This window comes from Schistocerca nitens, chromosome 7 (genome assembly GCF_023898315.1).
Source record: "Schistocerca nitens isolate TAMUIC-IGC-003100 chromosome 7, iqSchNite1.1, whole genome shotgun sequence".
NCBI lineage: Eukaryota > Metazoa > Arthropoda > Insecta > Orthoptera > Acrididae > Schistocerca > Schistocerca nitens.
In genome coordinates, this window is record NC_064620.1 from 265,611,279 (window position 1) to 265,630,225 (window position 18,947).

General features: G+C 42.5%; 1 protein-coding gene across 1 annotated transcript in view; it reads right to left on the bottom strand.

Annotated features, from left to right (window-relative positions):
- LOC126195387 (protein piccolo) overlaps nt 1-18,947 on the bottom strand; it is a 645,505-nt gene that overhangs the window by 557,776 nt on the left and 68,782 nt on the right. Inside the window, exon 6 of the mRNA XM_049933978.1 lies at nt 17,431-17,869. Within this exon, the coding sequence (XP_049789935.1) occupies nt 17,431-17,869 (439 nt within the window). The remainder of the gene's footprint in view (nt 1-17,430; nt 17,870-18,947) is intronic.

The following is an 18,947-nucleotide window of genomic DNA, read 5'->3' on the forward strand; positions in this document are numbered from 1 at the left end:
GCTCCCGGGATTGGAATGACTCCTTACCCTCTCCCTTAAAACCCACATCCTTTCGTCTTTCCCTCTCCTTCCCTCTTTCCTGATGAGGCAACAGTTTGTTGCGAAAGCTTGAATTTTGTGTGTATATTTGTGTTTGTTTGTGTGTCTATCGACCTGCCAGCGCTTTTGTTTGGTAAGTCTCATCATCTTTCTTTTTAGATATATTTTTTCCACGTGGAATGTTTCCCTCTGTATATAACACTTACCACACTGATGTACATACTTGTAGGATCCTAAGATATTTAGAGGGGCACCACTCTTAGAAACGGTAATATAGCGGTACCACTCTTAGAAACAGCAATAGTGGGGCACCACACTTAGAAACGGTATTAGGTATAGGAACTTTTACGTTATATTAAGTTAACATGTATTTTATTTATCATATTTTATTTTGTGTAGTCCACTGTAGGGGATGACTTTACTAGTATTTATGAAGTAGTTAGCAACCATCCCATGAACCTATCCTCCTACAGAGGGCTGTCTTGAAGCTTGAAATATGTGTAAATTTTATTCCAGGAGGCAAGGTGAATTTTAAGTTGAATATTCTAGCGAGTTGCCACAATTATCTTCAAATGTTGCAAGTGTAACGAAAGGAAAAAGAATGAGCTACAAATAAAATAAATAAAATGTATATTTCAATCTGAATGTAATGTAATTCACATGTCAGCACAATGATATTGAATGTAACGTAAAAAAATTTACTATATTTTTCATTTAATTCTGTATATGTAGTATATGACAACAATGTAACTATCTCATGTAATGATTAATTGTAAATATTTGTATATTTATGTACTTACTATATCAAGAAATGTATTTTAAGGAGATGTTAATGAGCTGCAAAGGACTTGTGCATGTAGCACATGATTCATATAAATGGAACTGAAAATGCAAAGAAGAAACCAACGTGATGGAACACTGGTCAAGAAATATTTACGTAGTGTCAATATGCTTTGAAGTGTATGGTGTTGTGGAAGCCGGCAGGTCTTCAGGTTGGTGTAAAAGACAAGCTCATCACCTGTCGTAGGCAGTGAGGTGTTTCCTGTGCCCTCATTGACCATTTATACCCCGGTAGACGCCACCAAAATTCGACTGCTGGAGATCACAATTTCGTGTTGACACATTGAACAAACTTTGGATTTTCTTCAAGTCACACGCAAGAGATCCAGGCAGTACACACACACTCAGAATCCGATACTACGTTTAAAGACATTGGAGCAATATAATAGAAACATTTATTGTTCGAATTAATTCCATTGTGAACACGAATCATGTGAACTGAATTCAAACGCTGTGCTACGCAATGATAATACGCTGCAATTCAAAGACATTAATGTTACGACACCTAAAGAAGATACACACCAAAAAGACTGATATGCAAAGAGCATTGTGCTCAGAAATATTTTTTGTAATATGTAAATTTCTTATTTTCTCATATATGTATGTATCTATGTAAATTTTCTATACTGCCACGCTCGCTTGCGGAGCGTGTCAGTAGAGGAGGCATTGTAATGGTACTTTGACTTCCGCAAAGTTATAATTTACGATCGCGCACGCAGAAGAGCGCTGCGCCAGCGACCGATTTTATAAATAATTTTGTTCTTTTTTTTTACTTTTGCGTAGTTTTTTTGTTTTTAAGAACGAATAGAGCACTCTCTCTCTCTTGTCTTGATACGAAAGACGTGTATTTTTCCCGCTGTGTTGAATGTGCTTTTGGTGAAAATTAAAATTACATTACAAAGCGTGGTTGTTTCAATAGCTAATGAGGAGAAGATAATAAAAGGTAACACTACAGCAAGTTGGGTAGTACATATAGAGAGGTCTAAATGGGAATAGGTGTGAGTTGTGTCCGAAAGAAAAGTAGGGGCGCCAGTATTGAGGCAGACAAGATTGAGGTGGTTGAAAAGGTCTGCTAACAGGGAGCCTCTCAGGCAGGATGCTGGAGAGCCCCAAAGGGGATGGTGGGCATTGAAGTCTCCAGTCAACAAAAATGGTGCAGGTAGCTGAGTAATAATTTGCATCATGTCTGCCCTAGTAATGGCAGACGACGATGGAGTGTAAACTGTACAAATGTAAAATGTGAAAGTGGGGAGAGTAATTCGGACGGCAACTGCCTGCAGATCGGTGTGCAATGTGATGGGATCGGAGTAGATATCATCCCGCACCAGCAACATAACCCCTCCATGAGCTGGAACACCTGCCACAGGGGGTGGGTCAAAACACACAGAGGTATAGGGTGCCAAGTCAATATGATCGCATGGGTGTAGCTTCGTTTCCTGGAGAGCTACTATGAGCGGACAGTGCAAGCATAGCAGCAACTTTAAGTCCTCTCAGTTGGAGCGAATATTCCAATGAAGAAGTGCCACCGTGAGAAGAAAAAGAAAAAAGAGAAGCAAGAAGGGGTCACCTCGAAGGCCGCTGAGGGCCTGGCTTCGAGCGAGCACTGCTGCCGCTATCAATAGGCGGAGAGCCATTGTCCATTTTTTCAATAGGTTTGTTGGCCACCATGTTAAGACGGTTGGGAGGGGGAGCTTCCTCCGCCGGTGAACGGCCAGATGTTCGGCTACCAGCGGTGCGGCCAGGCAAAACGGAGAACGACCTGGGGCGGCAACCGCTGGGTGGCGCAGGAGAAGAAATGCGCCATGGTGGAGAAGGAGAACTTTTCTTCCTATGAGCCTTCTTGGAAGGTCGTTTAGTCGAAGTACTGGTCGATGGCTGGGAGTTCGGGGTACGTAAGAAGTCTTCACGGGCGGTTCCTTCTTGAAGGCCAGTGCATCTGACTTCTGGGTCTTAGTCTTGGCAGAAGTTGATGAAGGTGCTTGTGTCTTAGGGGTGACGGGAAGAAGAGGAGACGTTGACTGGGCGATCTTAGCACTGGCCAAATGGACGACCGTAGCGCTAAAGGATAGATCGCATGTCTGCTTCGATACCTCCCTGGCAGGCCGAGGAAAGGTGAGGACGGTACTGTATTTCCCCGCTGGGAGCAGCGTGGGCTACCTACTAGCAAAAAGCTTGCGAGCAGCCAAGGTGAACACTTTCTCTTTGACCCGAATTTCCTGTATACAGCGTTCATCCTTGTAGATGGGACAGTCGCGACAGGACGCTGCATGGTCACCCTGACAGTTCACGCAACAAGGAGACAGAGGTGGACAGTCACCCTGCCACAAGTGACACATTTAGCCGCATTAGAACAAGACTGGTGGGTGTGGTTAAAACGTTGACACTGGTAGCAGCGCGTAGGTGTCGGGACATAGGGGCGAACAGAAATAACCTCATAGTCCGCTTTGATGCGCGACGGCAGCTGAACCCTATCAAAGGTCAAGAAAAGTGTCCGGGTCGGTACAAGGTCATTGTCGACCTTTTACATGACCATATGGACAGCCGTCATGCCCTGCTCAGCGAGGAAACACTGAATCTCCTCGTCAGTCAATCCGTCGAGTGATCTAGTAGATACCACACCACGCGATGAATTCAAAGTGCGGTGAGCCTCCACCCGGACAGGGAACGTGTACAGGAGTGTGGCCTGAAGGAGTTTTTGTGCCTGAAACTCAGATCTAGAAACTACGAGGAACTTTGGGGCAGGCAGTAGTACTTCTGTTACTGGTGGCTGGTCAAGTTTCCATTTTTGGGCAGAAGTCGAGAGAGAAGAAGAAGAGAAATCCATTGCGGATGAATCCCCCATGACTGCCAGCATCTCCGACTACACGCTCCTTCCTTGTGGGGACCCTCTCAGAGGATGCTCCCGCCTTAGGTGAATGTTTACACCTCAGGTCACACCTCTCGAGAAACAGACGGAGGGACCAATCGGCATGGTCGGAAGGTGTCAGCTCGGGCAATCACCCCTCCCTGGGCCTGGCCTTTACCAAGGAGTACACACGGGCCCTACTTGTCCACCCAGGACCCGGAATTACGCTTTACCCCATCACCGGCTACGCATGCAAACATGTGGGTCAGCCTTCAGGCACGCCCAGGGAGGAAAGAAGAATAGGAAAAAAAAGGGAGAGAGGGAGAGAAAGGACAGACTGTCTCAAACGTCGAGGCGGAGACCATAGGGTGGACAAGAAGGAAAGGAGAAGAAGTCAATGTAAAAAGTAAGGGAGACAGTGAGAGAGGGAGAAGGACAAAGAAAGGAAACAAACGAAGATACCAGAATAAGCGAAAAACCAAAATGACCACAAATGTAAGTCATTGAACTGTCCATCTCCGGACGCACGCGCAAACTACCACCTTGAGGTGGAGGGACTCCTTTTAGTTGCCTCTTACGACGGGCAGGAATACCTCGGGCCTATTCTTACCCCGGACACGCAGGGGGCGCAATCATTCTACTGGAGCTCCATACATAAATGGAAAGGGGAGGGGAGCACCATCTGTCATGCTCTTCATAGTGGTTTGTACAGTATAGATGTAGATTGCCCTGATCTATTATATCTTAGAAAACTTTTAAACCATAAGAGATCAATCATCCCATAGACATGGAAGTCTCTCTCTCTCTCTCTCTCTCTCTCTCTCTCTGTGTGTGTGTGTGTGTGTGTGTGTGTGTGTGTGTGTGTGCGCGCGTGCGTGGGTGTGCGCGCGCGCTTTTTGGCAAGTGATTATATTTATTAATGCCAGTTGCGTTTTTATGTTGTTAGGATATCCCAGAAGATTTTAATTCAACAGTATTGTTACAGAAGAAGCTGAGGAGCACTGTGGTGTAGTGGTGATGATATTAAACTGTTACATGGAGGGTCCCGAGTTCAAAACTCACCTGGACTGTACAATTTTAATTTCTATATTCAGTTTGAGTAAATTCTAGAAGTATCCACAAATGTGAACAACTATTGCACTGGAATGTTCAGTAGCTGTATATATACTGTATGTGTTCTGGCTGGAGGCGGTTCGCTCCGTGCTCTTGTGTGTGCAAGTGCTGAATAAACCTTTGGTAAGTGAAGTTAGTGTTTGTCATTCATCTACTTACACCTTCTTCTACGTGACATTATTCTGGTGGAGGCATCGGGTATTGGACCTTGTGATAGCGAACATTATCGACAACACAGTGGCTCCCATCAGGCCACAACACAGTCGATGTTTATGTCACGATAAACCCGAGTTCAAGCAATATTCAACAGATCACACTCTATCAGAGACAGAAGAAAAAGAGGACGTTAGGATGACAGCAACTGTCTGCCACCACATGAGACATCCTTCCAGGTTCTCTGGTGATGATGGCCTAGATCCAAACAAGTGGCTGAAGGTATATGAGCATACAGCCAAATTTAACAAATGGGATGACACCATGTGTTTGGCTAACTCATTTTTCTACTTGGAGGGCACTGCCAAGCACTGATATGAGAACAACGAGAAGTTCACAAGCTGGGAAGTATTTCAGGTGGAAATGCGCAAGTATTTCAGCGAAACACCACGACAGAAGTGAAAGGCTGAAGATAAATTAAAGTGCAGGGCACAGTGTCCAGGAGAAACTACAGCATCTTACATTCAAGACATTTTGGAGCTGTGTAAAGTAGTGGATCCTAGGATGAAGGAGGAAGATAAGGTGTTGCTGAGGACATGTATCAAGCCCTACTCCTGAAGGTGGTTTCAACAGCAGACAACTTCATAAAACGGTGCCAGTATATCGAGACAATGCATTAAAAACAAATTACAAGCAAGAAGTTTGAACGGTTTCCCAACGTCGTATCGATGTCTGTGATGGAGGAAGCAACTGATTTCACAAGTGTTCTTCGTCAGATAGTGAGAGAGGAAGTTCAGAAGGCACTTGGATAGCATGGCGAGCAAAAAACCAAGGTGCTTCAAGATGTCATAAGGGAGGAAATGAAACAGACATTGAACTCAATCTCTCATCCTTCATTTCCCTTTAAAACAGTGAAAAAGTTGAGACCCAGGTGGAGTTACATTTCTACAATGCCACACAAGGAACCTGTTTGGGCACCAAGGAGGCCTGATGTCTGGAGGACTCAGGCTAACCAACTAGTATGTCTCTACTGTGGACGACTGGGACATGTGGTGCGCTACTGTCGAGAAAGGCAGTGGATATTTGATGACGCCCACACCAGAAGACAGCATACCGATCTTAGCCGATGCCAACTCTGGGACAACGAAGATGAACAAGATGATGTGGGTGCAGGACAACATAGGTTACCATCACCGCAAGCTAGCTGCTGGAGAGGACGCTCTCCAACACGCCGATCAAGGTCTCCATTGCTGTTTAGAAGCTCCAGCAGATCATCTAGCCATTGCAATCTGGAAAACTAAAGGGTGCGACCTTCCTTGGAGGGGGGTCACCGAAGAAAAAAATCCTCCACTGTCGATCACTACAAAAACGATAGGAAACTACGTAGATATCCTCATGGATGGACAACCAGCCCAAGCTCTTCTGGACTTTGGAGCATCATATTCAGTCGTTTCGGAGAAGTACCTTCGCCAGTTGCAGAAAACCGTATTCGTCGACAGCAAAACATCTGTGCTGAAGGTAGCTAATGGGAAATACGTAAAACCTACAGGAAGATGTACCATTTGTGTGGTTATAAGTGGCCATACACAGCCCTTAGAATTCATCATATTGCAAGAGTGTAGTCATGATGTCATTCTCGGATGGGACTTTTTGAAAGCTTCTCACTCAGTTATAGATTGTGGTCGCTCAAATACTATGCTAGATGAGATTAGAAACTGTGGACAGGTAAGTGCACATCCGAGGGTGTGGAGACTATGTGTGCTGGATGAAGTGATCATTCCTGCAGTCAGTGCCAGAAAGGTAACTGTCATGTGTCATGCCATGCATCAACCCATGGATCTTGTAGCGGAATGTAAGAAAGCATACCACCGAAGAATAATTTGGTCATCACAGTTTCTGTCGTCTTGTTTAAGAATGGATTCAGTGAATTGTGGATAGTTAACTGTCATCAAGAAGCGCAGATCTTTCCAAGACGCATGTGCATAGCAAATGGTGAGCCATTAATTGCGTAATAGCTGAGTGTCACAGAAAACTCCGATGCCAAGTCTGTGGGCACTACCACTACGAGACATGAACTTCTAGCTCGACTATCACCAGATCTCACTAAGGAACAACAGGAGAAGCTACATGCCATTCTTCAAGAGTTCTCTGAATGCTTCAATCCACAGGTGAAGAGCAAATTAGACAAATCGACGGTGAAGCTCCGGATTAGCAGTGGAGACCATCAGCCAATAAGCCAGAGAGCATACTGTGTGTCAGCAACGAAACATCGAATAATTTGCGTCGAGGTAGAGAAAATGATGAATGAATGTCGTGTGACTAGGGCCTCCTGTCGGGTAGACCATTTGCCGGGCGCAAGTCATTCGATTTGACACCACTTCGGTGACTTGCATGTCAATGGGGATGAAATGATGATGATTAGGACAACACAATACCCAGTCCCTGAGCGGAGAAAATCTCCGACCCAGCTGGGAATTTAACCCGCGCCTGAGGGTTGACATTCTGTCGAGCTGACCACTCAGCTACCGGGGGCGGAGAGAGAAAATGGTGAAGAATGATATCATTCAGCCTTCGCAAAGCCCATGGTCGCCACCAGTGGTCCCGTCAGGAAGAAGGATGGCAGTTGGCGCATTTGTGTTGATTACAGGAAACTTAAAAAGATAACTAAAAAGGACATTTACCCTCTTCCACGAATTGACAATATACTAGATTGTCAGAATGTGGCTAAGTTTTTCTCAACCATGGACATGTACCTGGGATACTGGCAAATCGAAGTAGATGAGGCTGATCATGAGAAAACTGCATTCATCACCCCTGATGGCCTGTATGAGTTTAAGGTAATGCTGTTTGGTTTGTGTAATGCACCAGCAACTCTTGAACGGATGATGGATAGTCTTCTAAGGCACCTGAAGTGGACGATGTGTCTTTGTTATTTAGATGACATTATAGTGTTCTCAGAGACATTTGATGAGCATATAAAAAGACTGAGGGCCGTTATTAAGTGTCTCCAGCAAGGTAGACTGAAACCTAATCCAAGAAAGTGTCTGTTTGGAGCAAAATAAATCAAAATACTTGGACAACTTGTGTCACACGAAGGTGTGCAGCCAGACCCAGAAAAAGTGAGATTTATAACAGAATTTCCTATCCCTAAAAGTACTAGATATGTGAGAAGCTTCCTCAATTTATGTCCTTATTACCGTCGTTTTATCAAAGACTTTTGAATCAAAGCCAGGCCACTCCAAGGGTTGTTAAAAGCTGATGCTAAATTTATCTGGGGTGGTGCTCAACAAGATTCTTTCGATGTGCTGCGAAAAACTCTGACGACTGACCCTGTACTTGGTCTGTATGATGAGAGATCGCCTACAGAACTACACACAGACGCCAGCGGGTATGAGATCAGTGCTGTTCTGGTGTAAATTTCGGACGGAAAAGAGAAGGTTATAGCCTATACTTCTAGGACACTTACAAAAGCTGAGAGAAACTACTCAACTGCAGAAAAAGAATGTCTTGCTGTGATCTGGGCCACGTGCAAATTTTGACAGTATCTCTATGGAAGGCCATTCACAGTTGTTACAGACCATCATTCACTTTGTTTGTTGACGGGTCTTAAGGATCCAAAAGGACGACTCGCCATGTGGGCACTACGTCTTCAGGAGTACTACTTTACCATAGAGTACAAAAGTAGAAGAAAACACCATGATGCCGACTGTCTCTCAAGAAACCCTGTGCAATACCATCAAGACTTTGATGAAGATAGTGACTGTGTCACTGCACTCCAGGATCTCTCTGCTGAGCAGAAGACGGACGCCAAGATATCTCAACTTATGCTTGCCTTAAATCAGTCAGAGGATGTGAAAGGACTATTTAAGGTAGTTAATGGATTACATTGCAAGAAAAACTCTTATCTGTTTGGAAAGAGGTGGCTAGCAGTGATTCCTAAACACATGTGCTTCGATGTTGTACAGAAATTCCATGACACAGGATATTTAGGATTTATTAAGACATACGATAGAATCCACAAGAGATTATTCTGGCCAGGTTTATTTAGGAGTGTCCGTCACTTTGTGTCACACTGTCGAGAGTGCCACAGGAGAAAGGCAGTTCCTCAGAAACCACCTGGCCAACTCATACCAATTCCACCAGCCGAAATGCCTTTCCAGCGTATTGGGATTGACCTCCTTGGACGAATTCCAACATCTGCTAGTGGCAATAGATGGCTTATTGTTTGCACTGATTATCTGACACACTATGCCATTACAAAAGCCGTGAAAACAGCCAAAGCATTCAAGGTAGCCAAATTCATAGTGGAAGACATTGTATTAAAACTCCGTGCCCCAAGGTCATTAATTACAGATCGAGGGAAAGTTTTTCAATCAAATCTTGTGACACAGATAACGCTGCAACGTTGCTCATCACCTGACGACTGCCTACCATCCGCAAAGTAACGGGCTTACTGAACGCCTTAATAAGACCTTGGCCGACATGCTATCAATGTTCATCAATGTTGAGCAGAGCAACTGGGATGAGGTGTTACATTTCGTGACATTTGCCTAAAACACCACCAAACAAGACACCACAGGATTTACAACATCTTTCCTGGTGCATGAACGTGAGGCGACTAAGAAGATGGACACTGTGTTTCTGTTACATCCTGATGACGTGAACAACAACAACATCAGCCAGGTGTTAACCAGAGTTGAGGAAGCTCGTCAGTTAGCTCAACTCTGCACGCTGCAGGACAAGAAAATAATCACCGAAGGTATGACGCGAACCACCGCCCTGTTGTCTACCAGCCTGGTGACCTCGTCTGGATTTTCACTCCAGTTCGGAAGGCTGGTCTCTCTGAGAATCTCCTCAGGTGCTACTTTGGGCCTTATAAGGTTGTAAGACAGTTGTATGATGTTACTTATGAAGTTGAAGATTTCGACCCCAACACAAGACGATGAAAGATCAGAGATACGGTCCACGTACTTCGAATGAAGCCCTATAAGGATCCTTCAACCCAGGGTAAATTCGAAGCTCCAGCGACAGGCAACAAATAGAAAGGTGACGAAGAGCATAGCGGCAAACAAAGTTCTAAGATGATCACCGCCAAGGCACGATTCAGTCATCGGGAGTCGGAGTATGCAGGACTGATGACTGGTTCCCGGACTAGGATGACATAACACTGACATGCTGTTCTCGTAAGGAGGGAGCGATGTCGCAAAGCTGTGTAGCACGGTGGTGAAGTGCTTATAATACTAAACTGCTGCATGGGGCGTTGTGAATTCAAAACTCACCTGGACTGTATAGTTTTAATTTCTATTTTTGGTTCGAGTACATTCTAGAAGTATTCACAAATGTCAAGAATCACTGTACTGGAATGTTCTGTAGTTGTATATATACTGTATGTGTTCTGGCTGGAGGCAGTTTGCTCTGCGCTCTTGTATGCGCAAGTGCTGAATAAACCTTCGTCAGGTGAAGTTAGTGTTCGTCATTCATCTATATTCTAATTACACCTTCTTCTATGTGACAATATGTAACTGGCTCTGCTAAGAGTATCCTACAACTTCCACATTGCTGGCAACGGGTTATACACAATGCTGGTGACTACTTTGAAGGTCAGTAAAACTTTGAAACATGTATATATTTTGTACAAGTTGTAAATAAATAGTTGCCACTATTAAAGTTCCAACCCTCGTATAACCACTATATGATTTTTTCATCAAGAATAGCTAAGCTTTCACTGGTCATAATTTTTTTTATTTTTTTTGGAACATGTGGTTAGGTAGAATCCCCTACGCACAGCATAAATTGCAGCAGCTGAATATTTCTGACAAGCACAATAGCACAATTGTAAATGTCACTGCTGTGCACCGAATATTTCGAGGATTACTTGGCTGAATACACGTTCCATCAAGCACTCTAACTTTTCCATAGAAAAGCGTGTTAAATGTGAAATTGCTCAAGAACTCACTTTGCACTTTTTTCTTTCTCTTCTTTTGAAGGACAAATATACTTTTTGCCAGCTTTATTGCATACTTGTAATCCATCAAAGATCTAAAATAAATATGAAAAACTAATCTTGAAGTTTGGACTTTTTTTTAGCATGTGTTGCCCTTTAAGATATACCAAACACGAATGTGCATGTAAAATTTTAAATGATGGCGTAAATGGCTGGTCTTCTGAGCCTGAAATTTTTCTAAGTGGTTGGCCTTCAAAGTGTTAGGTTTTGAAAAAGTCAAATGCTCCACAATTTAAGAATAAGAAATTCATCGTTATTTTCACACGTAACATAATTTGTCTTGTGTAAAAGGAAATTTACTTTGGAAGTAACACTTCTGAAACAACCATTAACAACATTTTTATGTGGCCAGTTAAAATTCAAACTATTGTGACATCAAGCTCATCAAAAGCAGCTTGTTGTTACAAAGTATTGCGCAGTCTTCATCCTAAAGCCTTTGCACTGTGTTCTTGTAAATAGTTCATTTTCTTTGCAACTAATTTATGTTTTACTGCTGCAATATTATTCTGCAGTATTGGGTTAAAGTCAACTTCTTTGTTAACGTATCAGTTCTTACCAGCCAAAATTACAGAAATTTAAATGAAAAATTCCTGGGGATTTCCCGGTTCTCCCGGAGCGTATGCACCCGGGATACTAATACGTACTTTCTTTAGTGGTTGCACTATATATGCTTGTTGTTTTTTTGTGTTTCATCATGGCCAGTCCTCCACAGGAACTGTCAGCTACTCAGATTGTTTAGTTTCAGGCACAGTAATGCAGCAACTCATGAAGACACTGACCAGGCTACTTGCTGCACACACAAACACAGCGGCACCACTCTCATCACCTCAGTACTGCCACAGCAAGCACACCTGCTTTGTTACTGTCGTTCCTTCTTGTTTGAACTATTTGGAGGACACTGAAGTCTCGGGTTATATTCCCAATGAACATCTTTCCAATTCCAACTGTTTCTAGTGCTCTCAGATGCTAGGTTAAAGTAGATCCACACAGCTTGGAGTTCACTGATGTTCCTAAGAGCTGGGAGGTCTCGGATAGCTGTTACATCTGACTGCAGAAGTCACACCTAACTACCATCCAGAACCTACCATTTCCTAGAACGTCAGTGAACTCCAAGCTGTGTTGGGGTAAACTAACTTATTATATATGGTTCATTCCTAATGCTGTGCAGATTGCAGAATGCAGCTCCATTGCACTGTCTTTGATAAAAGAATGTTCTATCTGAGTATACTAGTGAGTGTCTAGTCACATTTCAGAAACTGAAAGATGTTTTATTGAGTGATCACTGTTTTGTTCATTTTGATCCCACCAAGCTAGTCTTACTGACAGTTGATGCATTATTTTATGGGACTGGTGCTGTTCTCTCGCACTGAGTTGGATCATTGAGAAATACAACTGCCTTTGCATCCAAACTTCTAAAAAGCACGATACAACTATTCACAGATTGGTAGTGAAGCTCTTGCTATTGTGTCACCAATACTTCTATGGCAGATAATTCTACTTGGTGACAGACCACAAGCCTCTCACTCCCTACCAGTTGGCACTGATTTTGCATTCGACACCTCAGAATATTCTTGTTTCCACACTAATACCATTCTGAACAATAGAACACTTGATGGCTTTCCCATCAAGCTCTGATGAATTGCTCAGACAAGAGCTGCAGACCTCAACCTCACAATTCTGTTGCTCTACCTCTGCACCAGTTGGCCATATTCAATAAGTAGATTAGTGGTCCAGTACTAAGCCACTATTTTGCGCATCGGCATAGCTTATCAGTCCAGCAGAGTGTCATGCTCCTATATACAGATGTGGTTGTGCTACGTCTGCTTCAGAGGGACGTTGCTTGCCTTCTCTATCAAGGCCATTAGGGCACTGTATGCACTAAACAGCTTGCCCGACACCATAGCACACGGGTCGGCATGGAAGCTCAAATAGAACAATTCACTTCACAATTTCCAGCATGTGCAGAACACTAGGCGTTTCTGCCACAAATATTTTTCAACTGGCCAAGTCCAGCTCCCCTTGGCACCATCTGCATATTGACTTTGCAGGTTACTACTGGAATTCCCACTGGCTTACTGTGGTAGACATTTTTAGTAAGTTTCCTTTTGTAGCACCCATGCAATCCACCACAGCAGCTAGCACTATCAAGACTGACGTCGATTTTTCGCATGATGGCTAACAGAAGTGTTGGTTTCGCACAATGGACCCCAGTTCACATCGGCAGACTTTAACAAGTTTTGTTATGCCAATGGAATCAAGCATGTGACTGACTGCAGTGTTACACCCTCAATCCAATGGTGAAGTTGAACACTTCATCAGAACAATCAAGCAACACATCAAAAAGTGACACGTCTCCCATGTGTGGGAGCAAGCTTTAATAGGTCTTTTTCTTGTCCTGTTGTTCCCAGCCATGTGACACAAAATTGCCAGCAGAGCTATTGCATGGACACTGACACAGGACATTGTTTCAACTGCTGCATCCTCCACAGCATTCTAATTTAATGAGCATGATTTGGTCATTTCAAGAGTTTGTCAGAAAAAGGTGCTGGGAACTATCACAAAAGCTTTGGGCTGCTCTTTCTATGTTGTACAGGGTCCCTCTGGGCTGAAGAAGTGATATCAGAATAAGCTTCATTTGTGTGAGCTGCGTTTCCTGCCATAGGTTTTACATTTGCAGATTTGGTGTCCAAGGAGTACCCTGCATCCTCAGCCACCTTTGCCTCTGTTGCATCCCACATCTCCGACGCTAGTTGGGGAGCGAAAGGAGCTCGACACAGTGCTGTCATTGTCACCGTAGTGCCAGCAGCCCCAAACACAGGAGGGAGGCCGCTTCACCCTGCTGTATGCTGGTGGCCTGTCATGGATCCTCTGATCACCATTGCATCTCCGCTGCAGAAGATGACGCTTCATCCCTGGTGTAGGTGCGCACCCTATGGCTGGTTTTTCGGCCAATGATTCCAGCTATTTGCAAGATGAATGGCAGGATGCGGGCAGGAGCTTGTTACCAACTGAAGTTCCACCTCCTGCCCTCTCAGTGGCACCTGCACCCAGACCAGTGCCCCCCCCCCCCCCCACACACACACCCTCCAGTGCACGCATGCCATCATTTCTGACAGCACCAGTATATGACTGATGACAGCAAGGAGTTTGGGGAGGGGGGGGGGGGCTGTGGTGTTGTGCGCTATCAATACCACGACACACGAGTTCATGCTCAGAAGTTGGTAGTTACCCACGTAACTCCACTGCTAATGTGTGGCCAGTTCTCAGACACATCCAATGCAGCCAACACTGACACACACACACACACACACACACACACACACACACACACACACACACACGCACACATACACTGAATCCAATGCGGCCAGTGCCGCTACAGAGCTGACTTAAAAGGACGCTGCACTGACTTGGAGTCAGTGTGTTAGTAGAGTTTTGCCTGTGTAGTCAAAGTGTTGTCACTTGTTATTGAGGATATCGAACAAGCCTATCTTAAGGACTCACATTGGATTGTGCTCTGGATATACTATTATTTAATTTAAGTAAAAGAAGTTTCTTAGACACTGTGGGGTATGTATCTCATTATTTTGCTCTCTGTCTTAGAACACACCAACCGCTTAACATCGACCACTGGAACAAACAAATACTTTCTCCAACAAATATTCTTTAAACAGACTGTATAATACATGTAAAAAGGACTAGTCAAGGCAACAACATTATATTGTTCAAAATATTGGTAATTAAATAAGTGAAAACCATAAGAAAATTTATTAAGTCTCCTTCCAATAAGTTAGTGTAAGTTGCAATGGGCAACTGGAGGGCGCCATTGTTGTTTATTATCCCAATACAGGATAACATGGAAGATAGGACCATGGAAATTTTTCTGGTTGCCTTTTGTAAACGTGACTATGTAATAGAACAAACAGTTCAACAAAGCTTTTGAACAATTTTATTAACAGAATTCCAACACCAACTTAGCATGGCATATTATTGAGTTCTGCTGGCCACTGGCAAGAGAGCAAATGACAATATGCTGTATTTAACCAATTATAAGGTGAAGCTTTTTCCCCCAAATTTGTCATTCCTAAAAATACAAGGTTATCTTATATTCACAGACTAAACTATTGCTCTTTATATCAACAGTTTTTCATTGTTCAATAGAGTATATAGGGGCTGTCTAACATTTACAGATGATGCTTTGGCTATTGAGAATTTTTTTGAAGAATTCGGAAGAGCAGGGATGGGCAAATGATACTCATGTTTAAACACACTCAAGATTTCCAGATACACGGAAGTGCTCGATACACGGAAGTGCTCGATACAGTATCAATACTGCTCAAACAGTCACATGACATTTGGCTTTAGCAACAACAGTGCAAGATATACACGAGAAACTTTGAACTAGTTATTACAATAATCTAGTGCTCTGCTTAAAATTTGACAATTTTGTGAAACATAAATGGAAATAGTAGGTTTGGAATAAAAAGTTCTATACCCTCTATGGATACCATGTACAAACATTATTGCTGCTTTTTAAGTAAAGATAACATTCAACAGTTGAAATATTGTCCTTCAAAAACCAGTACTTGAGTCAGAGCACAGATCAATATTTTATTCAATTATGATAGACTGTAATGATTTAATAAGTGGGTCCCAAATGAGAAATTTAGTCACTGTTCACATATTAGAATACTAGGTAAAAATGTCTCCAACTATTAATCAGGTTTAGAACATGATGATACATTCAGATGAAACAAGACGGAAAATTAATCTAGAATGAAATGTCTAACAAACAAAGTAAATAATATTAAACTGACTACCTGGTGGTGTGAGAATAAATTACAGTGGCAAGACCCATCGTGGAGATAGTACCAACAGACGTCAGTACATTATAGGGCAAATGAAAGAATGAGCATTGGAGTGAATCATGATTGTGATCTTTAATTTATGTATTAATTGCTGTTGTTGCATTTGACTTCCACCGGATAAGATATTGCAGTCCTTGTTTCACATAGTTGCTCAAGCACAGAAGGGGGAACAGTAATACCAAAATGGAAGAGAGCAAGATGAATACGAGGTGGGGAGTTGTGAGCGAGCAGCAAATTCTGTCTTGTTGCCAAGCATGAGAATCTATACCGCATACTTTGGGTTTTAGGGACATCTACCATGTTTAAACCGCCGTTTGTCTGCATCCACTTGTAGTCATAATTTAAAAAATTGGACAAATACTCAACAACAGCATTCATTTCTGCAGGAGATGGTAAAACTCTAGATAGTCACCAGTGGTGTACTTATGTGTTTTGTGTTGCAATGTTGTGGATGCTCACTGTGACACATGACAGGAACAATTGGGGGGGGGGGGGGGGGGGTGAGACAGCTGCTGGTCCCTTGCAGCAAATGGAAGAGCAGCGGGCAGATGATACGTTTGGAAGCAAGACACATTGTAACATTCTCATGACAAATTTGGTATGTAGGACATTCACAACAGAGAGGCATGATCGTTAATATAGAGAGAATCTCTTCAGTTGTGCTAATATTTGTTTAAACAAAGATTGGTACGAAATTATAGTATTTAGTAATACATAACATGCAGTCGGGCCAGTCAGTGCAAGAGTTCCAATCATTGCATGTTGGCAGGAACTGTTCACCACTGGGCAGCAACACAGTAGGAATGTCAACCAACTGCCACTTAAGAGCTGTGCGCATGCAAGTTAGAGTACTTCTCTGTTAGTGGGGTATTTCTGACAGCATCTGCAAAATTTACTGACACACCAAATAGCATTCAACAGTCACAGCTCCTGCCTAATGATGACAAAACAGATACCTCAGAAAATGTGAGGTTTCTGTGACTTCATAAAATGTGATAACCTATCACTGAGTACCATTCACAGATAGAACGTTTCACCTCTGACTCTTAAATTAACTTCAGTCACCACTGAAATTAAACTGACAGTTAAAAGGCGAAAGGTTCCTCAAGTAAATAAAATGTAAGATCCAGGACCATTTCAATAGATACAACATCAGAAAATGTTTCACTCAGCTCTGGTTACAAGTCAATCACCTACTGTAAGGAATATATTATCAGAACACAACCTTCAGTGGCTAATTAAAACTCTGCCACATCACATGCCAAGCTACATTCTATAGTTATGGTTAACAGAACAATCAACTGCTGAAATTTGACTAAATCAGTGATTCATGGAGCCCAATGTCAATGAGATGAAAGTCTAAGGCCACAAACCCCACATCTACCCACATCTATTTATTAAAAGACAGCACTAAAATTTTAATATTGATGTGGAATGCAATATAACATGGAAATTCCACCCTGAAAATAAAGTGAATAACAAAAACATGAAAATACATATTTCTCAAGGAAAATGAACAACAACAACAAAATCCATATTGTTAATTCTAATAATGTTCTTACATGTACCTTAATAGGCAGAGCTCGAACCCGCTTGCGGTATGTAGTAATGCCACACACATAGCAACAATAGTCATGTGTGTTGTAATCACGACGGTCAGCAGGAGGTCCACTTTGTTCCAGACGCCTCCATTGTGCTAACAAGGAATGGTAGCAGAAGGTGCAGACAAGTGCTGAGCCATCTTCTCGTAACTGTTCTGCATTAGGTGGTGACACATGACGGAGGAGGAATGGAAAGAACGGCGCATTACGACCCTGTGGCCGCCCATAGAGAACACGAGCTAGAGTGAGGTCAGAGTGCAGTCCACACAGAAAGCAATAGATGGAGCTTCCCGATGTAATAGAGCGATCTGTTATATGTGTTGGTCCCAATGGAACTGGGGAACTACTTGTACTAGGTGTGTCACCATTCCAGCATCCACCGCCCAATGATGTGGGTATATCGTACCTGTTGGCAGCATTATTACAGTAAATATCAAATTTTTAAAAAACCCTAGAAAATATGAAGTCTTAAAATATACATAGAGGCAAAGTGTGGCAGATTAATAAAATGTAGGAATACTCTGTGAGTCAAAATTTAAGATTTGTGTGAGAATGACTTGACTGTCAGGTAAGAGTTTTAATTATTAAAATAACTCAAAGCATAAATCTCCCAATAATCTGATGGATTCTGTTCTCTATAGAAATCTCCCTCTTTCTTCTTCTCTTCACTCTTGCTTACCGTCATGTTCTTCACTCTTTTCCCAATTAGATTTGAAGAATAAACTTTAGAGACATGAAGTTCAACATCCAATATAATCGTCACAATGGCTGCAGTCTGTGTGGATCAAGACATTCTTCATACCAAATGATTTAAATATGGTCCACTAAAGCTACATAATTATCATGAAATCCTACGTACACTCATCATGTAAATCATAAAGAACATTACAAAAATCTTTAATTACAGGGTGTACATGCGGACAAGCAAACAAATTACTGGATTTCCCACTTAAAAAGATACCTTTTCCCAAAAGATACTACATTTTTTTTACACGTTAAGTGCCAATATACTTTCCCTAGAGCTGTAAAACTTATCAGTCTTTGAATGGTGAAGGTTTTATACACCAGCATAGAACATTCCAGCACTTGAGGAAACTCAACCGGGCAAAAAACAACACATTTTGGAAAGATCTTTGACGCGTGGCAATATTTACACTGCATGTTTTCGTGTTACAAAAGTATAAACGTGAATTCCACCAACCACAGCACGGCAGCTTCCAAAGCACTGAAATTCGGATTGAGATACACTTTTGTCAGTCAATCATATCTCACGTCATGTGATCTCGTCAGCTAATGACAGCAGATATTCAGAGCATTTGACACATGATGTAGTCAGCCAACAGCAACATCACTGTTAAGTAGCACAAACACATAAAGAGAAAAAATTAATTGTTTAAATTACTATACATACAGTATATCCACAAGGAAAACTAAACTTTCACATATAATATTGGTAATCAAAATTTTTTTGCTGTTTTTTTTCT